Raw genomic sequence first — 24,720 nt, 5'->3', positions numbered from 1 at the left:
ATCTAACCCTCAAAAGCAAGAAAGCAAGTATAACTTGATTAGAAATCAAACTACAAGAACAGTTCTAACAGTTTGTTGTATGTGGCATGCACACACAAATATGGTCTTTACTGAACTCTCAGAGGCCTTAAAATGTTTGCAATTTCTCAAACCTGATGTTTCCAGTAGTTTCTTAAGGATAAGGTTGGTAATATTTTATATTATTGAGGAATAGGATACTATCAGGCTTGGGTTACACATGCAATACTTGTTGGTAGGATCAATTCATTGGTGGTTTTAGTCTTTTCATGGCATTTATTAAAAATAATAGAATACATATAAAAGAGGATACAGAGATGCTGCTGAGCTTTGAAATTGCTGATATTCATCTTGATTAAATTTGAAGATCCTGTGACTGCATCTAAGACACAAACCGATGCACCAGCCAAGAAGGCATCCGAAGCTGTCTGCAATGTTTCAGCCAACTTGATTGAGATTGCCCCATCTGTCACAACTGAGCCCACTGCTGCAGCAGTGAGCGAGGAGCAACCGGCACAGTCTTCCACTGCAGTTACCCCTCTGACTATTGGGGAGATGGTAGAAAAGCACCTGGGTCGAAATAAAATACGTAAGAAATCCAAGAAAGATTCTGGGTCTGTCACAAATCTGTGCGTGATCAGTATTTATCCCTTTTATTTTATTCTATTTTTACTAATTTTATATTTATCTTAAACATGTATTTTAGTCTTTTCTTTATCTTGTATTGTTTTTGTATTGTTTTTTGGGTATTATTGTCTTTACACTTGTTAAAGCACTTTGTAACTTGTTTTTGAAAAGTGCTCTACAAATAAAGATTATTATTAGTATTATTATCTATCTGTCTTTAAAAACTAAATTTTCTTTACTTTCTCATTCACAGTGTGCGTCAGGATGAAGATGTACTTCTCGCCAAATGTAAGTTAGCATCTCATTTTCCATTTTTGCCCTATTTGTACCAAATGAAAGGTTTTCTGCAGATTTTGAAATGTCTTAAAATGCATTTTATTCGGTTGCACAGCTAGAGTGGGATTGTAGCGACAGCCAATTGTGCTGGAGAGACCCCTTTTGTTGTCGTGTTTGGGTTGTTCATCTGTCCATTTTATTCTGCTTATCCAGGTCCACTGAACTTCTTAAATTATAATCTTAAAAATGATTATTATACTGCTGGAAAGTTCTGAACAAAGGCCATATCAACCCTGCTGGTTTGCCATCCCACTATCATACTTGGACCTGTATGAAACAGATATTAAATTTAATTCTCTGGGGTGGTAATAAAGGCAGGGCTTTCCCTGACTAAGGATTTACATAGTTGAATCAGGATTGTCGAGTCTACCTCTTCGACTATTTGGGGTCAGCCCATAAAAAGGTCTTACAAAGTCTTAAAAATTTAGCCAATCCAACCCACTCTGCAGAAACCTTGTTGTAACCAGTATTGTCCAGATCAACAGTTGTTATAGCATACTTGTGTTGATAATATGTACGGAGCAAAGAGTGTCTTACTCTGTAATTGCAAACTAACTTAAACCATTACTACCTTATTCTCCCCTCTCTTTCTTTCTTTGCCTTCATTTTTCCAGTATATTCCAGATAAGAAGCTGTTGTACATATATGGACTGCCGAGGTATCACGATGGCTGCTACACAGAGGATGACATTGCAGAACTGTTCATTCCATTTGGGTTTCAATATAAAGATGACACCATCTATGTTATTCCTCAGACGCGCATGGTAGGCACCATGTTATAAGTCTGCGCTGGTTCGGTTTATTAATCCCATGTTTATGCTGTTGCTTTTTAGTCTTTGATCTGAGGGACTAATTCTGAGAAAAATGGTCTCTGTTTTGTTGTTGTTTTTTTCTAAATTCAAGATGAGATAGATAGAATACACTGTTGATGCCTGTAAGAGACTGATTTTAACCACATTGAAAGATGTAAAATGTTATATAAAAAGTACTTAAAAGTAGTAATACATTTTTGGTTCTGGTTTTCCCCTCAGGCCTTCGTCCAGATGCCAACAGTGGAGAATGTGCAGAACACAATTACCTCTGTCACAAAAAATCACATTATTTTTCAAAAGTGTAAACTCTCTGTACAGCCAGTAGCAGGTGGCATTGCGATGACGCACGTAAGTACATACATGACACTGTTTTTGGGTGACAGATTTTTATAGATGTTGAATGTATTCAACCTCAACCTTAAAATTTTTTACAATAAAAGCATTGATATTTATTTAGAGGAGCAGATTGGTTAAAACTTTTCACCCAGATTGTAGCTAGATTGTGATGTATTGTGGAAAAGTATCTTCGCATTTTAACACTGCCTACTCCGATGTTTCTGTTTTAGCTCGGATTTTATAAATCACTGATGAGGCTGATGAAGTCTGTAAGTAGCACACACACACAACACAAGTTTACTTATGTAGATTTAACCATAAACACTACCTAACCTTTCCTTAACCCTAACCTTAATGATTGAACCAAAAATCAGCTTTTTCCTAACTGTCAAGTGTGGTCTTCAGTCTAAAATGTGTCCCTGAAGGTAGCCTAAGTCAAACCACACATACACACTCGCACACAATTCCTCCTCATTTGTAAACAGTTTCAAGTTTTGTTGGTAAAAGAAATCTGTCCCTTTTTTTACACTTGGACTTTAAAAGAAGTTCTAAATACAACTTTTTGCTTTGAGATATATTGTTAAGTAAAAAAAAAAAAACCATCCCCTCTAGTCTTAGTTCAAATTTGTGGGGGCATTTTAATTCCTGAGTTTGTCTCACCAAAATATTTATGTAACTTGATAAAATCTGGAAACTATCCCCAATGATGTAAAACGGCGAGGAAGTACAGACATCTCCCGTCAAGAAATTGTCTTTTACTTTGAAGATAATTCATAATAATTCATAAGAAAATTCATTTGTCGCAACTTGGAGCGCGGTTGTCTTTTATTAATGTTTTGGTTTGGATCATGAGTTTCTGTTCTTGATGCAGCCTGTGCAAGATGAAGGACAGAGAACAGTCTTCATCAAGAACATATCACAGAGTGAGACCAGGGACTTGAGGGAAGCTTTGAAAAAAGTCAGTTCTGTCAAGAACTACCTGCCTCTCCTCAACAAGGTATAAACACACACATACAAATATAAGGTCTTTATGTGGCTTTAAAAAAGACTTCTTGTTACTTACCTGTCTCGTGTGTGTGTGTGTGTGTGTGTGTGTTTCAGCTATTCATAGAGTTTGAGACTGTTTGCGATGCTGATCATTTTGGAGTTTGGCACAGTCTCCTGAAAGAAGCACCTAGCCACGAAGTCCACAGGCTGAAAATACCAAACACGGGCTGTAAATCACCACGTAAGTCTCTGTCTTTGGAAAAACACAGACTGTGCATGTATAGAATAGCAGACAGGACAGACCCAGTGTCTTCAGTACAGCTGAGATAAGCAAGTCATGCTTCTAAAATAAGTTTGAAGAGGAAGGGTAGAAATGAATAACTGAAGTGTAACGTACACTAAAGACCAAAAATCAGTGAACACCCTACTAATTATTGAGTTCAGGTTTGTCCATCACACCCATTGCCATCAGGCGCGTAAAAGAAAAAGCACACAACCATATATCTCCATAGACAAACATTAAGAATTCTCAGCCAGGAGAATCATGAAAAAGCTTTCCATGGCTGAGCAGCTGCATGCGTGTTCTTTGGATTGATCAATCACACTTCACTATCTGGCAGTGTGATGGACAAATCTGGGTTTGGCGGATGCCAGAAGAACACTGCTTACCAGAATGCATAGAACCTACTGTAAAGTTTGGTAGAGAAGGGAACATAGTCTGGGGCTATTTTTCAGGGTTAGGCCCCTTAATTCCAGTGAAATGTATTAATGCTACAGGATCCAAAGACATTATAGTTAATTGGGTGCTTCAAGATTTGTAGCATCAGTTTGGGGAAGGCCCCTTGCTGTACCAGCATGACTACACCACTGTTCACAATACGAGGTACAGAACGACATGATTAGACGAGTTTGGTGTGGATAAACTTGATTGGCCTGCACAGAGCCCTGACCTCAACCCCATTGAACACCTTTGGTAGGAATTTCAACATTGAATGCAAGCAGGCATTGTCGTCCAACATCAGTGCCTGACTTCACAAATGCTCCTTTGACTTAATGGACACACATTCCCACAGACACAATTTCAGAAGAGTGGCGGCTGTTCTAGCCGCAAAGGGCAATTCGGCTCACTATTAATGTGCATGCTTTTATAATGGGATGTCCAGCAAGCTCATATAGGTGGGATGGTCAGGTCTCTGACTTTTGGCAGTATAGTGTATCTTATTTTACCCTGTCCCATTACTGAATGTCATGCCTAATGTTGTCTTTGTTTTGGACAGTCTTCACCAGATTCAGAAACTTCTTGGAGAAACAGCCTGGGCAGCTAGTTACTGCATCTGATGACATTTTATAATAAAGACCATAAAAAAACAAAACTATAATTAGTATAGAATAAAACACACAGCTGCTGTGTGCAACTGTTCCACTCCTCAAATATATTCAAACATGACACGTGACTTGTCTTTTGTTTGTGCAGCAGCAAAACTTCCTGAGAAAGCTCTGCCGGACAGCAAGGATGTTGTTGCCAAGGCAACTGTCCCGCCAATAAAAAACATTCCACAAGACAGCATTTCACCATTTTGGGTCACGATGAGAACTAGGCCCTTCCTGTTCCCTACCATGTTTCCTTGGTTCATCATCCCAGGTAAGAGAGAGTTTATTGATTCTTCATTTGAAACTGCCAAATGTTCCATGTTAACTTATTCAGTAAAGGTGACTGTTTGCATCTGTTCATCTGTAACTCCAAGATTACCTGACAGTCAGAGGACAGGACGACATTGAGGTAAGCCTGTTTCTTTCCATAACTACACTTCTTATTCATATTTTTTCCTACATTACATTCTGAAATATAATCTTTGGTGTTTTTGCTCAAATTCTAATCTACTCTGACATCAGAATGTATCATAAAGTTGAATCAGCGTCGATACATGAATTAAATTTTGGACATTGTGTTTTCTAGAAGGCCAGTGGTTCCAAGTTCCCCACAATCATGTTGACCGGTTTGCCAGAGGGAAACTACCAGCACGAGGATGTGGCCAAGCTGGTATGGAGGTATTTCCCCAAACAGAACCTTCGCTCCCTGTACTACAATGTGACCGTCTTATCGCTGCAGAGGAGGGTAAGGAGTAGAAACAACACAATTTTACAGCCACAAAACACTAGTGTGACTAAAATTTTATTAGTTAAATGGAGCTGTGTTGTTTGAATTTAATTGTTTTCCTTTCCTATCTTTCCCCTGTTCACCCCCAGGCTTTTGTGTTCTTCGCTGATTGGACTACGTGCTGCGGTTTTGTCCGAGATCACCTCACAACTCCAGTTTCTGTCAAAGGCTCCAAGCTCAGTGTACACTTCGTCTTGCAACAGATAAATCCCGAATCCAGCGAGGTATGAACACTAAAGGTCGCACTTGGTGCTGTAACTTTATGTCAGGATGGGATAGAAAATTTACTTTCAGCAGTAGACAGGAATTAAGAAGTTGCTGTTTATACTGGAAATACTGTAATTCCTTCTGTAGAATCTTTATAAGGAAGAAATGCAAAAATGTAGGCACAATTTACAGAAAAAATCTTAGTGAAATACAAAATATAAAAAATGAAGATAAAATTTGTATAGGTGACATATATGCCAAGCGTGACTTCTTTCTTCTTTTTTTACAGGTCATGATGTACAGAAGTCTGATGAACTGGAGCAACGCTGTAAGTCATTAATCACGTATTTAAATCTTTTGTCAAGTGGAAGCAGCTATCTTTGGATCTCTGGTCCTTAACACCAACCATTTCCTTCTCCTCAGGGAGTTCCAGAGCCAAAGTCTCTGGAGGAGCGGTTGCTCAGTGTGGAGATTTCTGAGACGTCTGCAGCCATCATCAAGATAGTGATGGAAGTGGTGGCTTCCATCGCACCCATTGTCAGCTTCCTGCCGCTCGCTAACAGGGTACAAAACACACAAACCTGCACTTCTCATATTTAAGTGTTGAGCGAACTGCCATGTCACTGTATCTGCAGGTCTTAAAGCATTGAATTTTTTTCAGAAAAGGCCTTAGAAAGTATAAATTGTCTTATTTTATATATCTATACACTGAAAGTGGGATTATGCTGCAGAAGGCTGTTCAATCCTCTGAGTTTCAGTCACTGCTGTTACAGTAGCTAGTAAGCTCATCGACTCATAATGGGTAGTCTAAACAGATGAGGTTTCAGTCTGTGATAGAAGATGTGTATAGCTTCGGATATTGATGGGGGGAGCTTGTTTCATCACTGTGGAGCATGTACAGCAAACGGTCCTTATTTTGGCCTGATGTTGTGAAGAGTTAATCTGCATGGGCAAGTTGTCCCGGCGATGTTGGCACAGAAACACATCTGGTCGTTCATGGAGTTCTCAGTGGTAAGATGCTGTGGACTGGAGACACTTTCCCTGGAAGGAAGAGAAGCTCGGTCTAGTCAAGGTTGAGTTTCAGGTGATCAACTTCCAGACATCCACTGAGAGATGTTAGCCTGACATCAGTAGAGATTTGTGTTACCACCTGAGTTTCAGAATGAGGAAAAGAAATAATAAGTTGAGTATTATCTGTATAACTGTGGCAGCAAACGCCATGTGAGTGAATAACAGAGCCAACTGACTTGGTGTGAAGAGAAAAGGGTGGGGACCCGGAACAGAGCCCTGAGGGACTCCAATAGTGCGGCTAAAAGGTTCAGACACGGATTCGATTTTGGCTGGGTATGATGCCTGAGAGTTCTAGTTCTTGGAGGGTGGTGGACAGCGAGGCAGGGTAAAATTCCTCTTACAGAAAGACTCAGTCGAGTGGCCTGCCTTGAATACAGTGTGAGACAGGTGTGTAAGTCTTTACATAAGAAGGGTTTCTTTAAAAAAGGGTCCACTCTGTATTGTAGTACTTAGCATCAATGAAAGACATTGGCCTGCAACAAATGATTATTTTTGGTTAATTGTTTTGTTTGAACAATATCAGAACATATAGGAAAATGTCCATTATAATAATTTCCTTGCATCTCTCCCTCCCCTCTGTCTTTTCTCTCTTTTTGTCCACGACTGTCGTTCTACCTCAGATCTGCATTGAGATGGCTGACTCCAGCGGTGTAACACAGGTGGTGGAGAAATACAACACTTTCTCACCGGACTCTTTTAATAGGCGCACAGCTTGGTATGCATGCATGTGTCCTTAAAAAAGTGAGGGGTATGAAATGGGGTTGAATTAGTTTCACAATTTCTCACATCTGTCTTGATGAAAACAGGTAGCTTCTGTAAATTTTGATGATTTTTTTTTTTTAATCTCCCATTCTCACACTTAAACTGACAAACTCCTTCTTTTTTCTCTCTCCAGGAGTAAAGTTAAACGTTTTGAGACGTGAGTATACCACTTTGTAATTGATTATTGTCCTGTTAAGAGAGAGCCAACTAGCCCTGTCTGAAGCCGGCACAAAGCACAGATCAAGTGTCAATGCTATTTTCCGACTGACGCAGTTGTCATTTTCATGCCCAGTGCTCATGTGGTGTAAGTTGCGGATGTTCTTGCGCCCATCTTGGTGCCTGTTGGAGTGGTGATGCTAAAATGAGATGTGTCGAGGAACATTATTGGGGCATTGCTATGTTGAGGCAGCAGAAAGCATTTGCGCCATTGATAAACAAAAACCTGGTCTAAAGTCAAAAGCGCAGAATTTACCAGCTATTTAAAGGGTGCATAATTCAAATATTAAGATGTGCCTGCATTGGTGGGTTGTAGTGATGAGCAGGTCACATTTATGTATATCCAGCGAAGGCCTGGTAATAAAAATTAACAGTGATTAATAGCAGATTGGTTGTGGATGGGTGAAATGGGGTGAAGCGTATCCCCATTTAGAGAGATGGTGTGCGCATTTAGGGCATGTCCAACGAGTTCAAGATGAGTCATGAAAAATATTGATTGATATTTAAAGCTATTAATCGACTACCTTGGTCGATCTAAAGAAAATTTCTTGGCAACTATATTTTTTATTGGAAAAACTGATGGTTGAACATGGCGGAATTAATTTATAATGAAAATAATTGTTAGTTGTTGCCCTGAAGGGTTTTGATATTAAAAAACTGATGTTTTGTCATAAACCAAGAGGTAACTAAACAATTAACTCAGGGACACTGAAGAGAACTTCTATTTTGTACTTAATTAAAAAATAACTTTGTTAAAGAACAATCCTTTTCTGTTTTTAATTTTAGTTTGAAGACCCTAAAACAGCGTCTACAGGATTCTGGGGAGATCACAATTAACTTTGAACAGGACACCATCGGTGTTGAAGCCAAGCCCCCAGGTGTGAAATGCCAAATTCAGAGTGGCCCTAATGGATCCACTATTTCTGAGCCCATCACAGCAGGACCGAGTGCTATGGTCGCAAGTGATGCAGCAATGGAGGAGGACAGTGAGAAACCAGAAACTGATATCGCCATGGACTCCACTGTATGTTCAGAAGCAAATGTAGATGTAAAGAAGGAAGAGGGGTCACTAACGACTTCAGTCTCCACTACTGATGTGACCTCTACCTCTAAAGTCAGTAGTGGAAATGCAGCCCCTGCCGCTCAGAGCCCTGGCCACTCTGTAGCATTGCTCATGCCAGAACAAGCTACTCTTCAAACCAGTGGTCCGGATGGATCCACGGTTTCTGAGGCCCTCACAGCAGGACCAAGTGCTACGGCCGCAAGTGACGCAGCAATGGAGGACGACGGTGGGAAACCGGTTACTGCTATCTCTATAATCAGCAGTGGAAACACAGACCGTGCTGCTTCCAGCACTGCACCCTCAGCCACAGCACTCGTGACTGAAGGAAATGTTGCAGAACTTCCTGAGATTAACGCGGACATTTTAAAGGTCCTCACGGCAGCAGTTCGCCAGCACAGACTCACCCGAGAGAGCAGATCCCAGAGTGAGAAGGAGGAGGTGAGGCCTGGCTTTAAATCTCACTCAACATTTGGCGATAGCAAACATTATTTTCTGAACTGTATTTTTTCATATTTTCAACAAAATAATAAACATTAACATAGTACGGAACAACACCAGCCATATGATTTAATTAGTATCTGAGTGTGAGAAACCGATAAAACAGTTGATTATTGCTGTGTGTGTGTGTGTGGGGGGGGGGGTGCAATGCAGAGACAACATTTTTATGAATGGTACTGAATGTGCCTCATCATTGGTCCAATGACTTATGGTCATTACAGTTTACTAACATGATATCAAGGCACAGCATCATTTATGTGTTCGTTAAAAAACAAGGTAAGGTATTGGTATTGAATTTGTTGGTTTTTATGGAGTGAAGCCATGATGGATTGCAGTTGTCAAAATGTCTGAAAATCCCTCATTCCCCATATTCCATTCATGGTTCCAGTGGTTGAAAAACACTGCAAAAGTTAAGGTATCTGAAATGTTTTGAGGAAAATATAATTAGTTTGGAAAAGTGTAACCAAAATGTTTTAAATGCAGCTGGTTGTTGTAGCATATGGAAAGGTTGCACAGTCAGGAAATGTGTCATGAATTTTTGAAATGATGGTGATTATAATTGGTCATGTCCGTGTCGTTACTCCTCAACCCTGCCTAATGAATCTCTCCTTATTTATGTCATATTTCACATTTTCTTTAGAGCCCCAGCAAAAGCAACACAAGCAACATAACAGCTGAAGACGCCCCACAAAGAATGGTAAATGGCTGTTTTTATTCACACAAATGTGCTACTCATTTTTTCCAATGATTGAGTCCATCTTATGTCTCCAAACAGGGTCAGGATGATTTTACAGATGACAAAGTTTCTTCAGATGCCTATCTTTTTGATGAACAAAATTTCAACATGGATGACTTTGTCACTGTTGATGAAGTTGGTGATGATGTAGAAGACAAAACCCCCGAGCCTAATACACCCTCCTCATCCAAGCAATCCTCCAAAGCGAGAGAAAAGCAAAGCTCTGGTGTGTCGTCCGCTGGCAAACGGACCTCAACAAGATCTTCAAAAGACTCTAAGAGCTCAGCCTCTTCCTCATCCAAGTCGACTAAAGGCTCAAGCTCTTCTAAATCAAGCTCTATGTCCAAGTCCAAGGACTCATCTGAGTCCACCAAATCCCCTACCAAACCCTCGTGCTCTGCCAGTGTCAGTAAGGCCTCCTCTTCTTCGCTGTCTACTGAAACCCCTTCCTCCCCTGGCCAGAAAACACAACAGAGCAGGACAAAATCTCCAGCTAAAGCATCAAATACCGCATCCTCTGGTCGTAGTACCCGCTCATCTTCTGCTGCACGTGAAAGGGAAAAAATAACAGCAGCAGTAACTGTCGATGGATCAATGGAAACTCATCTAGAGCCTCTTAGAGAAGAAACACAAGACACAGAGAGCGCAGTGGCAAAGTCTGACCACAAAGTGTCAGCAGAGGGCATTGCTGCAAAAACTGGTGAGTCACAGACAAAAATAGAATCATCATCAGAGATGCGTCCACCTCCACAGGGACATGAGGTAGAGTTGAGCCAAGCCCAGAGTCTGGGTACTGATTGTAATGTGAACACTCTCAAAGACCAGAAGACAAGGAAACAGGAAGGGAAAGAAGATGTTGACAAACATTCAGAGGTGGAGGAGGACGATAGAGAAAATTTCCAAATCCTTGATTCACTCGATGATCAAACAGATGAACAGATGGATGATGGGGACCAACATGGCAGCTCTGAAACCCAGCTAACTGGACCTGAGGGAAGCCAGACTTTGCATGAGGAAAAAGGCATATTCCACTTAGAGGAGGACAGTGAAATGGAAATGACCAGTTCTTTACAAGTGCTAGACAGTGTTACTGAAGACCAAGCAGCTGCAGGTCAAGAGGACAGTCGCCTGGTCCAAGATGACGGTTCCACAGTAAAACAACTGTCTGAGGAGGATGCAAATCCAGTAGTCGACAAATCTGATGATGCCGTTAAAGATGCAGTTGGTAAAGAGACAGATAACAAAGACCAATTCCAAGTGTTAGTTACAGGTAGCAAACAAGGTCCAAAGGGAGATGGGAAGAAGAAAGAACAAAAAGAGGAAGAGGTCAAAGTTAAAACACTTTCAGCAGAATCCTCTAAAACCTCCAAAGATGTGGAAAATCCTGATGGCCGAATCCCAAATGAAGACCAGCCTCTTCAAGAATGCGACAGCAAAGACAATTTAAAAGGCCCTGCCACTGATGTTACTGAAGAAGAAACCTTTGAGATGTTGGATTCAATTAATGATCAAACTGCTACAGAAGACAACAAACTTGAAGATCCCAGTGAGCAGATACCTAAAGAAGACACTGGGCCCATAGAGGAAGACGCATATCAGGTAATTGATTCGATGGAAGATCAGCCGATAACTAGAGAGGTCGAGTCAGAGATTGATAACAAGGCAAAAAGCACCAAGAAAGAGGAAGCAACTTCTAGAAAAGATGAGAGACCATCAAAGAGGAGTGGCCCTGCAACCTCTGCATCCAAAAGTGAAGAAAAAGAGAAATCTAAGGACAAGGTAGTTAAAAAATATGAGACACGAAATAAGATGGGCACCAGTGCTGGGGTTTCTAAAAAAGACAAAGAGGTCACTGAGGAGGTGGTTTATGAGGTAGTAGATTCTGTTGAAGACGAACCGGTTGAAGATGCTACTGCTACAGAAAGGTCAGGTAGAAGAAGAAGTACTAGAGGAAAAAAAGAGGATAAAATTACATTGAATCTCACAGAAGTGTCTGAAAAGCCCGAGCAGGATACGTACAAGATTCTAGACTCTGTGGAGGACGATACTGCCGATGACGAAACCACAATCACGACAAGATCTACCAGAGGAAAAAGGGAAAGAACAACTAAGAAAGATGCTTCGAATGAGAGAACACAAAAAGGGGACACGCCAACGAGAAGGAGGCACACTCCTGCCAGAGAGTCACAGGAACGAAACAGGGAAAAAACACCAAAGAGAGAGTCGAAAGTTCCTCCAGAAGAGAGCACACCAACAAAGAAGAAGGACATTGTTGCAAGAGAGTTAAGTGAGGACGCTACCTGCGAAATATCCTGTATGGAGGAAGAGGTTGTTAAGCATGATCGGCCCGCCACAGCAGGAAAAGGAAAGAGGGGAAGACCAAAGAAACCGGTTAAAACAACAAAAAAAGACAAAGTAACATTGAAGGGTGACCAAGACGCATCCGAAAAAGTGGCTGAGGAAGAAGAGGCAGTGTATCAGATTGTTGATTCTGTGGAGGACGAGACCGTTGATGATCAGCCTCCAACAGGACAGTCTGAGAGTGCGAGAGAGGAGAACACTTCTAAAAACAGTGACAAGCAAAATATAAAAAATTCATCTCTTGCAGGATCCCCCAAAAATGAGGAGGAGGAAGAGGAAGAGCCTATGTACCAGATCATAGATTCCCTGGAAGACGAAGTTCAAGAAGAGCTGACAGCAACAGGTGGATCTGATAGAGGGAAGGAAAATAGTGCGATAAAAGATGAGACTCCTACAAAAGAAGAGGCATCAGCTGAAAAAGAAGGTACACCAACATGTGGTACCACAGTTGTGAAAGCCTCTGAAAAATGTCTGTACGAGATAGTTGATGATTTAGAGGAGCTAAATGATGTTCCATCTGCTGCAGAAGGGTCTGCTACAAGAAATGAGGAAAGCACTCTCAAAACAGACATTAAGAAAGAGGACAAATCAACAACCAAGTCCCAAAGTGATACTGCGACACGGCAAGAGGAACAAAAACCACCTGAGAAAAACGACACAACGGCAGAAACAAGCACTCTAGGGAACCTAGATGAAGTGAGCGAGGAGGAGGAGGATTACCCTGACGACACGGCCGAGGAGGAAGAACTGAGGAAGAGGCAAGCCTCCACAAAAGAGAGGCAGTTTGCCAAAGAGCGAGAAGCCAGGAGGAGGGAGGAGAGGAGAACCAGAGAGAGAGAGGAGAGGGAGCGAAGGAGTCGGAGTAACAGCAGCAGCAGAGGAGGAGGCGGCAGTGGGGGAGGTACGAGGAGGACGAAGCAGAGGGGGAGGGGAAATGAGGAGAGAGTGGATGTAGATGCCCAGGAGCTAGTGACTCTGGATGAGGTGGGAGCAGATGAGGCTGGAGAGGAAAGGGCGCTGGAGAGCCAAGAGTGGGACAGGGCGGTCACGGAGGGAGACATGCAAGCACTCGTCACTCTGGATGAGTTTGTAGAAGAGGAGGAGGAGGGGAAGGTCGAGCAAAGGATGCTGGAGACCCGCCCACTCAGCCAGGAGGACGAATCAGTGGACTCCTTAAACCCAGAGGTAAAGGTTACGATAAGATTTCAACACATGTGAGTTTTATTTTCTTCCATAGGAAAATTAGGGTGAAGCACAGTAAAACAAAAATGTAGAAAACCGATACAGAAACACTGATGCTAAATGTGTGTTGCATCTGTTTTTAGACTTTGGTGACTTTAGATGAAGCAGGCGGTGATGAGGAAAAGAAGCCGGACGAAGAGCAAGCTGAGAAAACCTCAAGATCTGTTAAACGCAAACACGATGATGACACAGGTGTGTGCTCTTCCCTTTGTATAGTACGGTACACTTAAACTGGTATATGTGCATTATACCCACAAGAAAACTGTGATTTTCACTTTGCTTTCCATCACTAAAATATTTCTGCAGGAAATTGCTTGTAAACAAGTGTTTTGTTAACGTTTGTCTGAATTATTATTATTATTATTTTTTTTTTTGTCCTGTTTTAGAGGAAAGCATGAATTTTGTGACCGTAGACGAGGTGGGAGAGGTTGAGCTGGATGAGGAGGAGGAAAAGAAAGTGGTAACACCCAGGACAAGAGGCCGAACCAAGAAGAGAAGCAGACAGACCCCTGGTAACACACACATCCATATCTTTTATACTACTGGCTTCCAAACGTTTTTAGCTCAAGAACCACAAGAAAAATCTCCCTGGGACCCAAATTTACAAAAGTACATCTGCACTTACAAACTACACATAAAGGGCAAAACAAGCCATGTATATAAAATGTATTTATGAATTGGTTTTTCAGGTATGCTACAGTCGGATATGCTGTTTTTCCATTACCAGTACCAGCTCGACTCGGCTTAACTCAGTTTGGCCGTGCTCAGTTTTCCATTGCAGATAGTGCCCAGAGATGGTACCCCTGGTCGTCAGGCGATGCCACACACAACTGCTGCAACGTAATTTTCAATGTGACACACACACACCAGCGACCCAAACACAGCTGTCTCTTGATTTAAGTTAAAATGTTTCAACATTACTCAGAATGTAAAATCAGATAAGCGGTATGAAAACCTTCCAGCTGTGTTTTTTGGAAAACCAAAAAAAGTCGAGTGGAGCTGGTACCGTGCAGTGGAAAAGGGGCTATAGTATGTTGTGCCAAATGGAATCAACACATCTTTAAAGATTCTTCTTTGCAAAACAAAAAAATGGGACTTTCCACAGATTCAGCTAATTTTTCGTTTGGAGATACAGTGTTTCCTCTAGGATTTTTTTCAGCAGCGGGGGGAGGACAAACAGAAAATTTTTGTTTTCCAATGAAAAATATGTAATTTCACATCGTATTGGGCCATTATTTTCACAATTTCACAAAAAACATTATTTTCTGAACAAATAGTTGGAAAAGCTAGAGCAGATAATAAATAAACAACACCCAAAGATCAGTCTACTGAGGAACTACAACCTTTAGATCTGGATAAAGTAATTTGGTTGGTTCTGTTGCTCCACAGTGATTTTACATTGATGGCACAGCATGTTCTGGGCATCACCCCTAAGCCTTAACGGCAGGAAAACCCTGTTAATATGACCTCATCATTATAGATACGACTGTTCATGTTTGCCTTTTGCGTCTTCATTTTACAGCTTCTGACATTTATCTGTAGACCTTTTAATATAAAAAAAATAGGCAACATGAAAAACCCCCTCCCTTCTGAGGTGCTTTTTATTTGCACATTAAAATCCAAAAAAGAAACGTCTCCTCATTAGCGTAAAAGTTTGCATCACTAATTATCTTTACTAACCTCAGCTCCTCCAGTCACCTCCATCCTTTCTTTTCCAAAACCACTTTTTCAGACTGAAAAATAATTTCATCAGTCTGTACAGGACAGAGCTTCAGGCTACGTCAAGTTTGTACCTGATGTTCTCAACATTGGACAAGTAGGCAGTAATAAAATACATCTTCCAGTTACTTTCTATAAATTGAGCTAATGTTAAGTTTCATAGCAGCTATGTAGCTGCTGTAGAAGCTTTCCTGCTCAGCTGCGCAGTCTGAAGGGGAGGGGAGATGTTAGCTAACTTAGCGCTAACTGGCTTCACTTTTACAGCAGGTGGGAAACAACAGACTTTTCTTGGTCTTGAGAAGCTGACACACTGTAACAGACACCGTACATTTACTGCCAGAATATTTGAGTGAAAACATTTGTAGCGCATAGTTTAATGATCGAGGGAAATTTTAGTATTGGCGGTCGTGATTGCGTATAGAGGAAACGCTGAGAAACCTGTCCAATTTATTCATTTTAAAACCAACTCCTCATTACTGAGCACTTCTCCTCATGTTACACATTAAAGCATCTATAAACTAGAGAGACTTAAAGAGAACCCTGACACAGCATCTGAGCTAAACCATAGCTGAACAGACGATCATTCACATATTTAAATATTGTAACATTAAGAATTTCACTCTGACAATTGGCAATAAAAATGGGCCTGTGACCCATTTTGGGTCCCGACCCTAAGTTTGGGAAACATTGTTTTATACAATCATGTCATTACCCAAAATCTATAATATAATTTTGACAATCATTTTTGATTTTACTGATTTCAAATGATGGACGTCTAAAGCATGAACCTTAATTAAGAGAAAATCGCTCAGCCAATTCATTGTCTTTTACCACAGTGAGAAAATCTACCAGAGGGAAAAAAGTGGGCACAAAAGACGAGAGAGAAGAAGAAGAAAAGGAACCAGCTGAAGCTGATGTACTGCCTCCCACGTCACTCGACGCCTCATTGGACAAAGATCTGTCCACGTTGTCGAGTGACGGTCAGCCAGAGATTCAGAAGACTGAGGCAGAGGTGGAAGCAGCGGGCCGAGCCGACGTTGACGCTGCCCCTGCCGCCTCTGCTGGGCAGGAGCCTCAGCCGGAGAACCCTAAGAACCTGGAAGGATGTGTGGAGGCAGGAGAAGAGGAGAAGGAAGGACGGAGCAGGGTGGACATTAAAGGTACAGAGAGCTGAAAGGATGGACTTTAAGCAAAAAGAATGTTTTCATTATAGATGTATTTAGTATATAAAATGGCTATGAATTCAACTTGAAATCTAAAAATTGCTTATTTTGTCACAAAAATTTTATTTTATTTATTTATGTAGCGCCAAATCATAACAGAAGTTATCTCAGGGTTAAAGCATGTTTAGGCTGTACTCTTTATAATAGTATTTACAAAGACCAGACTTTTTCCTGCCATTTAAAAATTTTAGAAGCTGGAATTGGTTAACTTTTCTTGAAATATGAATTCAAAATTGTTGCAGATTACACAAGTAATTGTTTCTTCTTTGCAGTGCAGATGAAAAAAAACACTGAAATGACTTACAGATTGTTTTTTCCTTCTTTAGCTGTGAGTAAGCAGAGGAGGGAGCTCATTGGAACTGAAGCAAAACGATCTCGTTCTCAGTCCCCTTGTGTCTCTGCCGACTTCAAACTGCCGGCATTTAAACCCAACAACCCCCTCGGTGAGAGACACGAACACACACAGCGCTCACACAACCAGCGGCGTAAAAGTTTTGTCACACGTTTTCCTCCTGTTTAACTTCACTTTCACCATCTCCCTCTTCAGGTCAGAACTTCGTGGTCCCCAAATCAGGTTTTTTCTGTAATCTCTGCTCTGTTTTCTACCTGAACGAGAGCACCGCAAAGGACCTCCACTGCAGCAGCCAGAGACACTACGACAACCTGCAGGTACACACAAAGACATACACAAAATGAAACCCACTAAAACACACACACTTGGACTTACATCGTTCACCCACTTCTTCTTTCAGAAACATTACCAGAAGCTTCAACAGAAACCATCAAGACGTTCAACACAAATTTCTCAAGGCTCTGTTTCTGAATGATCCTGACTTCAACTACGGATTTATTTTTGTATTGTTTTGTTAAAAATGTGAATACGCTGAAGGTGGACAAGAGAAACGGCTTCACGAATCACTGCAGAGACAGCTATTCGCCATTATCACCACACAATGTTCATAGTGGCTAATTGAGGTCTGTAACCTTGTTCCATGTAAATAAAAATTAATTAATTAAAATTACTTATAAATCTGCCATGATACCTAATAATAAACATTTTAGCATGATTTGCCCATTGGCAACTCCCTCCAACTTCGCAGTTTTGGTGCCTTGCTCTGCCCACAGTTGCACAGTTACAGCATCGGTTGTATTCTGTAAAAACAAAGATGAACGGAGTTTCATCATGAAGTCGGTAAGAGTTACATATTAGCGTAAAACTTTGGAGCTAGGGTAGGTATTTACCTCAGAAGCATTTTTTGTTATATTTGTTGAAATCTTTATTGCGTCTCAACAGCAAACAGTAAATCAAACACAAAAATGAAACCAATTCAGTATCTTGTGCTGCTGCAGGACTGTAATAAGCAACATCTAGCTCCTTTTTTAAGATTAAACTGTTACAGTGGGAGCTCATTAACTGTTTTAAAATTGTATAAATGAAGCTAAGAATTTAATGTTGCACATGATGTAAAAAGATCAGAAGTGTCAACAACCACTTTAGCTTTAATTAGCCATGCAAGTGCAAATTTACAGAACTGTCAGATCCGATGTCTCAGAACTAAACTATGTGAGTGTGTTTTCTTAACTGCTAGACCAACACTAGCAAACATTTAGTCTCTCGATGACAATATAAAGACATTTTGTTATTGTTTCTAGTCTTGGAGAGAATTTTTATGTGAAATAATTTACTTGTGAAGGTTATTATGAATCTACATTATAGGATGTCTTTGTGTTTCTTCTTTGAAGATGTATCAGAAATGCTCATAGTTTCTACACATGCAGGACAGGCAGAGGTATGTTTTTTACATGTAATCACACATTAAAGGTGGGGTAAGTGATTCTAATCCAATACATGTCGAGTTGTTAGTTTCACTGTCTGGAGCTGGTGTGCTGGCTCTGGGACAGTCTTGTCCTCTCTGAGCTAACGTTATAATGTTTACTTGCTGTGTCGTTGTTTGCTCGATATTATGGTATTTCTCATGGAATTGAGTTTCTCAAGAATCGCTTATCCCACCTTTGATCCAGTAATTTAAACCTGTAGTTTTGTGGTAAATTCATAAAAGGTACCTGACAGTTTCCTCATGTCTCTGTGTTGATTGACTTGGTTTCATTTAAGGTCACTTGTCCAATATGTTGACTTACTTCTGTTGTACAGTTTTTGTTCAGTTTCTATAAAACATCAATTAAAGCCTGAGTGTCTCACATGGTGTCTGACTGTGCTTAATTAAAAATGGATAAATACATTTAAATGTGTTGTAGAGCTTAATTTTTGCATTAGGTATTAATGTCGTGTAAAAAATTCAAGACTTGGGCCAGATAAGAAAGTTTGAACTCTTACCAACATTTTGATTATTGACAAAAATAGACTTAGAATACAAAGGTTTCACAGAGATGGTCAGAGATTGGTGCGAAAGAGTTTATTCCAATACAGGACAGATGACATCCCTGCAGGTCGGAGGATGATGTCAACCTGTGGTCTGCAGACACTGCTTTATATTCTCCTCTGTTCTCTCTTGACCACTCCTCTCCTTATGGTGAACTTCTTATCCTCTGCTGCCATCTGGTGGCCGCCTATACGTATTGTTTCACCAATTTAACACCTCTTTCCAGCTGTTTATTTATTACTGTGGTGTTGTCTTTCTATATTTTTCATTATTGGATAAGAAGTTCTCCATTATATTTCAAATCAATCTCACCATATTTTTTAAAAAGTTATACATGCATAATTTGACACAAGTGTATTTAAGTTAATACAAGAATAACATACGTAATGCTGTATCTTTCATTAATGCTTGGTTTCTTACAGTAATCTTGAGATATTGCTGGCTGTATTTGTCGTGTTTCTGCTCATCAATTTGTCCCGAAATCGTAAAGCATTAATCTGTCGTGTTTTGGTTCACCCACTATCTGACGTGAATTTGCTCACCCAGTATCTGTCGCGAATTCCTTCAGGAAGTTCACTCAAAGTTCACACAGGCTGTAATAATTAAAGGTTGGAAGCTGACAATCAATCAATCTTAGTAATCAGTAATTAAACATGTAGTCTTAATATCAGCAGACTGACACCTCAACAGTCCCTCTTGTAATAACAGATAACAGTAGACCAAAGCATGCACTTCTCACAGTGTCAGCAGATTTTGAACACCTGCAGCCTCTCCTGCAGTCATAATTTACAGTAGATAACAGTTGAACAAGGCGTGCATAGTCTCAGCGTCTGCAGTCAATACTCCCACTCAAGGATCTAACCACAGTGAGCTTGTTTCTGTATTCATGACTACAGTTCAGCACTTAGGCTATAAGTAAAGTCAAGGCACATCTAGGTAAAAAGATTCAAAATAATTAAGGATAATCACTAATGTCTGTTTAATGTCTGGAAATGCAACAGATGAAATGGGTTTGTCATTTGTGTTCTTTTCTTCTTTTTATGGGAATAATTGTACTTTTTCTTGAGTAAAGATTTTGAGTACTCTACCCGCCACTGGCCAGCAGTCCCTGTACTGGCGCTGACATGGAGAACATGAGACAGATAGCAGAGATGAGGTCTATAGCAAAACAGAGTTAGAACCAGCACAGCACAAATTTATGGTAAGCATGATGATGATATGGCTTATTATTTATCATACTCAAGGGCTCAGCTGAGGTGATTACTTTAGAAGAGTTAGAGAGGGGTTGCTAGTTTTGAAAATGTATTGGCTCATAAAGTTATACTTGCTAGGAATAAAGTTCTCTAAAGACACAGGGCCCCAACAAATACTTTGTCTGGAGAGTGGACTGAACAGGGACAAACTCCATAAACAATTTAAAAGTAACTGGTCAAAATGTTCACACAGAGATGAGCATCCTGCAGTATTTTAAGAGGAAGAGGACAGAGGTCACAGAAGGAGGGGCAAAAATAACTGAGCAGGACTAGCTTGTAAGTTGCCTGGATAGCTAGTAGACATAGCCTACTGTATTGTTTGTTCTAAAATTCACAGAGTAAAATGACTTTGTTAGGTTAATAGCATGTCAGAGTTTGCATTGAAGACAGTTCTGTGTTCAGAAATATTTGTTGCTGTGAGATAAAGTGACCACAGAACAGGGAGAGTCAGGGCCATGTGAGACAGGGATTATCAGACAAGTGTAACATTAGGAGAACTGAATACATTTGTGTCGTGGCTAGCTACATTAACTAGCAGCTATTCCCTGGTTTGTGTAGTTGGTTTTGTTCTAGTTATATTATACTTCAACCGGGGTTGAAATACTGGCCAGGATGGAGTTGACTGCAGAGGAGGTTGCTGACGAGGTGCAGGTGTGGATCGTCAGCTGGGCTCAAAAGCAGAGAGAGAGAGGGAGAGAGTGTATTTGCTACACAAACAGTGGCCGCATGTGTGGTGATATTTCTGTCTGATCAAAAGTGTTTTCAATTTCAGTTTTCTACCTCTGATGAAGACCAGTGAGCTGGTCTTCATCCAGTACAGTCCCAGACAGGCACTCTGTCTGTCAGACGGTCTAAAGGGGGTAGCAGCCTGCTACCATATCAGCAGAGCAATAACGCAGGGTAATGCACAGCAGAGGGGCAGGCAGATTTTGTTAAAATGTAATGACTACATTGTCATTATATCTCGTAATTTTATATCTCAAATTGTTATTCTGCAAATGTCAGAGAACTCAGATATGTGGGAGAGATTTTTAATGCGCTGAAAGTTTTGAACATGAGCAGAAAAGCTGCTGAAACATAGGAGCTATTAAGGTGCAGGGATTTATAACTGAATTAAAATGAATTCATTTATCATAGAGGTGAAAAGGGGCCACTTGCACATTTAAAGACTTTTGAATTGTCACCTGAATTTTGTGTTTCCTTTTATATAAATAAAGACATTTCCTCAATGAATTGGTGCAGAAATATTCACTAGAATGCAGGAAATGAAGTGTTTAAAGCCCAAATTTTTCAGGGGAAGGATACCCAGACCCCCCTATTGACTATTTCGTCAATACATTTTTTCCCCCAAATACTAAGCCAATTTAAATATATTGTTGTTTTGTTGTCATGGTCTGACTATTGTGCAGTATCAAGTCTCATGGGCTACTAGTTTTGTCAAACCCTTAATCTAAGCCCTTAAAAGCAAGGATGGTGTATTGGTGAGGGGTGTCCGACCAATTTTGGTGGGCCGCCTTGGCCAAAAATGCCAGGGCCGACCCAACAGTATATAAAGTAGTTATAACACAACTATATACATCTACAGCAGTAAAATGCAAAATTCACATGCAGCAGGAATTGTCCAGTGATATTATAGTATTTTTTTCTTTAGGTAACTTTTGTTGTTAATACTTACATACTTTTACATTTCAGAATTCAGGACTTGTAGTAGAGTATTTTTAATGTGGCATTAATACTTTTATCAAAGTAAGGATCTGAATACTTCTACCACAATTGTTATTCCATGGCTTTATAGCCAATACTGGTATGCAGGAGTCTCGCGCAGTGGTGCCAGCAATTGAAGCATGCCCCTAATCCTTTCTTCAAAACTCCATTTTGAGTACTTGAGTACTACAAAAAATTTAAAACTAACTTAGTCATTCATTCAATCATTTATTTTATTAGCCCACTGTTAAAGACCCACCATCAGAAGCCATACGAGATTTTAATTCATGTTTTATAGAAACAGAACAAAGCAAACAGTAAAATTGTGACACCAAGTCAAACCAAACAGTGACCTTTCCCTCCACAGGAATTGTTGAGTTCAGTACAGGATACTGTGTCAGGTACATGTTTAAATAATAACTGACTTAAAAATTATTTTCTCTTAAAAACACTTCTACATAAAAAAAATACATTAGTCATGATTTACTAGAATTGATAGATAGAATGAATGAAACACAAAAACAAACCCATAATATAATCTCTATGATTCTTTTCACAGTTAAAGCTGCAGTCGGTAACAACTGAACATAAAATGCAAAACATGTCTCTCTCTGCTGCTCGTATCACGCCGCAAAACCCTGGCCACCAAACCCACAATTTTGTACGGCAGCAGAAGGAGCCGGTTGCCCTGCGAAATCTCATCTCACATAGTGTCAATAGCGGGAGCCTAGCCAGGACCTGGGCCCCTCTTGCTTGCTTGCTGTTGGCAAAGGAGGGAGGGGCAGTTCTTTCATTGCTGGTGGTTGTTTCTCAGACATCGTGTTTGCAAAACTTCTAAAGCCGCACTGATATTGAGGATGACTGATTGAGAGCATGCATGAGGATGGGGGCTGTTCAGTGTGTGCACAAGCAGTGCACAACACCATAAAGAGCACTACGAGGAACCTGCTTTTTTACAGATTACATAATAGGTTTGTTGTTGTCACTATATGCAAAATACAGTGATAATTAATGCATGTTTCCATGCACTACTGTTATGTGAATATTAGGAGTTGAACAAACATGGATCATCTCTACAGTGATTAACAAAGCTTTCTCTTTTCTTGTTTTCACTTTTTTTTTTTTACAAACAATACAGAAATAAATCAGTATTGAAGTTGGGATCATTCAGAAGCAGAGCCTTGAGAACTTTGTGTTGAACTTCTTGACTGTTGAAGCTTCTGGTAATGTTTCTGAAAGAAGAAGTGGAACAATGTGAGTCCAAGTGTGTGTGTTTTAGTGGGTTTCATTTTGTGTATGTCTTTGTATGTACCTGCAGGTTGTCGTAGTGTCTCTGGCTGCTGCAGTGGAGGTCCTTGGTGGTGCTCTCGTTCAGGTAGAAAACAGAGCAGAGATTACAGAAAAAAACTGATTTGGGGACCACGAAGTTCTGACCTGAAGAGGAAGGCAGTTGAAAGTGAAACAAAAGTGTGACAAAACATTTGCTTCTCATTTTGTTTGAAAATAAAATGGGAGTGTGTTGTGTGAGCGCTGTGTGTGTTCGTGTCTCTCACCGAGGGGGTTGTTGGGTTTAAATGCCGGCAGTTTGAAGTCAGCAGAGACACAAGGAGACTGAGAACGAGATCGCTTTGCTTCAGGTTCAATGAGCTCCCTCCTCTGCTTACTCACAGCTAAAGAAGTAAAGAACAATCTGTAATTGTAAGTCGTTTAAGTGCTTTTTCCATCTGCACTGCAATGCAAGTAAAGGAGAAATAACTAATTACGTAATCTGCAACAATTTTGATAATGAACACATCATGTCAAGCTTCTCAAAATTTCTATGGTAGAAGATAGTTTGGTCTCTAAATACTATGACAAAGAACACAGCGTAAACCTGCTCTATATAACCCTGAGATAACTTTTGTTATGATGTGGCGCTACATAAATAAATAAAATTGATTTTTCTGACAAAACTTCAAGTTGGATTCATAGACATTTTATATACTAAATAAATATATAATGAAATATATTCGTTATTTGCTCAATGTGAATTAAAATTCCTCCACTTCAGTGTTAATTTTGAGAAAGGTCCACTTTCGTTGGTCCACAATACCATCTCTGTGTGGCTGGTATGCTAAAAGTGAATAATAAAGTGTCTCTGGCCTCTGTCCTCAGCTCTCTGTACCTTTAATGTCCACCCTGCTCCGTCCTTCCTTCTCCTCTTCTCCCGCCTCCACACATCCTTCCAGGTTCTTAGGGTTCTCCGGCTGCGGCTCCTGCCCAGCTGAGGCAGCGTCGACGTCGGCTCGGCCTGCTGCTTCCACCTCTGCCTCAGTCTTCTGGATCTCTGGCTGACCGTCACTCGACAACGTGGACAGATCTTTGTCCAATGACGATGAGGCGTTGAGTGACGTGGGAGGCAGTACATCAGCTTCAGATGTCTGCTTTCCTTCTCTCTTGCACACTTTTTTCCCTCTGGTAGATTTTCTCACTGTGGTAAAAGACAATGAATTGGCTGAGCGAACAGATGAAAGGAAAACTGCAACATAATACTCTTAATTAACTACGTTTCATGTTTTAGAGCTCCGTCATTGGAAAACAGTGAAACCAAAGATGCCTGTTTATGTTATGTAAAATTATGTTTCCTCTTTGAGATCAGATTTCAAGTAATGGTATAAATGTATAAAAGATATAGATGTGTGTGTGTTACCAGGGGTCTGTCTGCTTCTCTTCTTGGTTCGGCCTCTTGTCCTGGGTGTTACCGCTTTCTTTTCCTCCTCCTCATCCAGCTCAACGACCTCTTCTACTGTGACAAAGTTCATACTTTCCCCTAAAACAGGACAAGTTTCAGACAAACATTAACACAACACTTGTTTACAATTTCCTGCAGCAATATTTTAGAGACGAAAAGCAAAATGTAATTGTAGGACCAAGGTTGAACGCTGAATTTGAATGAGGAGAAGCTCCTGGTTTGGAGGGCGGTGTGGTGGTGATGGAGTAGTGGATAAGACACATGCCTTTGGTGTGAGAG

At 40.5% G+C, this 24,720-nt stretch overlaps 2 protein-coding genes across 7 annotated transcripts in view; one reads left to right on the top strand and one right to left on the bottom strand.

Moving 5' to 3' along the window:
* Positions 1 to 18,571, top strand: part of LOC119912168 — a 35,085-nt gene extending 16,514 nt beyond the window's left edge. For 2 of the 4 annotated variants that reach the window (XM_038731210.1, XM_038731206.1), the window contains exons 12-35: positions 386 to 607; positions 899 to 933; positions 1,596 to 1,745; positions 2,013 to 2,141; positions 2,360 to 2,398; positions 3,001 to 3,126; positions 3,231 to 3,357; positions 4,591 to 4,758; positions 4,862 to 4,896; positions 5,074 to 5,232; positions 5,364 to 5,498; positions 5,771 to 5,809; positions 5,905 to 6,045; positions 7,173 to 7,267; positions 7,448 to 7,471; positions 8,317 to 9,031; positions 9,732 to 9,788; positions 9,867 to 13,373; positions 13,514 to 13,622; positions 13,817 to 13,942; positions 15,986 to 16,309; positions 16,699 to 16,815; positions 16,920 to 17,041; positions 17,125 to 18,571. In XM_038731210.1, coding sequence (XP_038587138.1) covers positions 386 to 607; positions 899 to 933; positions 1,596 to 1,745; positions 2,013 to 2,141; positions 2,360 to 2,398; positions 3,001 to 3,126; positions 3,231 to 3,357; positions 4,591 to 4,758; positions 4,862 to 4,896; positions 5,074 to 5,232; positions 5,364 to 5,498; positions 5,771 to 5,809; positions 5,905 to 6,045; positions 7,173 to 7,267; positions 7,448 to 7,471; positions 8,317 to 9,031; positions 9,732 to 9,788; positions 9,867 to 13,373; positions 13,514 to 13,622; positions 13,817 to 13,942; positions 15,986 to 16,309; positions 16,699 to 16,815; positions 16,920 to 17,041; positions 17,125 to 17,199 — 6,776 coding nt within the window. In that variant the 3' untranslated portion in view covers positions 17,200 to 18,571. The remainder of the gene's footprint in view (positions 1 to 385; positions 608 to 898; positions 934 to 1,595; positions 1,746 to 2,012; positions 2,142 to 2,359; positions 2,399 to 3,000; positions 3,127 to 3,230; positions 3,358 to 4,590; positions 4,759 to 4,861; positions 4,897 to 5,073; positions 5,233 to 5,363; positions 5,499 to 5,770; positions 5,810 to 5,904; positions 6,046 to 7,172; positions 7,268 to 7,447; positions 7,472 to 8,316; positions 9,032 to 9,731; positions 9,789 to 9,866; positions 13,374 to 13,513; positions 13,623 to 13,816; positions 13,943 to 15,985; positions 16,310 to 16,698; positions 16,816 to 16,919; positions 17,042 to 17,124) is intronic. The other 2 variants (XM_038731207.1, XM_038731208.1) reach the window with 2 other exon arrangements.
* A 3,354-nt stretch (positions 18,572 to 21,925) lies between these two features.
* Positions 21,926 to 24,720, bottom strand: part of LOC119912167 (mucin-17-like) — a 51,755-nt gene continuing 48,960 nt past the window's right edge. For all 3 annotated transcript variants that reach the window (XM_038731203.1, XM_038731205.1, XM_038731204.1), the window contains 5 exons: positions 24,400 to 24,519; positions 23,875 to 24,180; positions 23,264 to 23,380; positions 23,023 to 23,144; positions 21,926 to 22,942 (listed from right to left, as the gene is read on the bottom strand). In XM_038731203.1, the coding sequence (XP_038587131.1) occupies positions 22,874 to 22,942; positions 23,023 to 23,144; positions 23,264 to 23,380; positions 23,875 to 24,180; positions 24,400 to 24,519 (734 nt within the window). In that variant the 3' untranslated portion in view covers positions 21,926 to 22,873. The remainder of the gene's footprint in view (positions 22,943 to 23,022; positions 23,145 to 23,263; positions 23,381 to 23,874; positions 24,181 to 24,399; positions 24,520 to 24,720) is intronic.

Source organism: Micropterus salmoides, unplaced genomic scaffold (assembly GCF_014851395.1).
Source record: "Micropterus salmoides isolate LMB-PRFRI ecotype aquatic unplaced genomic scaffold, ASM1485139v1 Ms_hic_scaffold_2, whole genome shotgun sequence".
NCBI lineage: Eukaryota > Metazoa > Chordata > Actinopteri > Centrarchiformes > Centrarchidae > Micropterus > Micropterus salmoides.
Note: the sequence above shows the minus strand (reverse complement) of the source record. Positions and strands in the feature narration are given on the sequence as shown.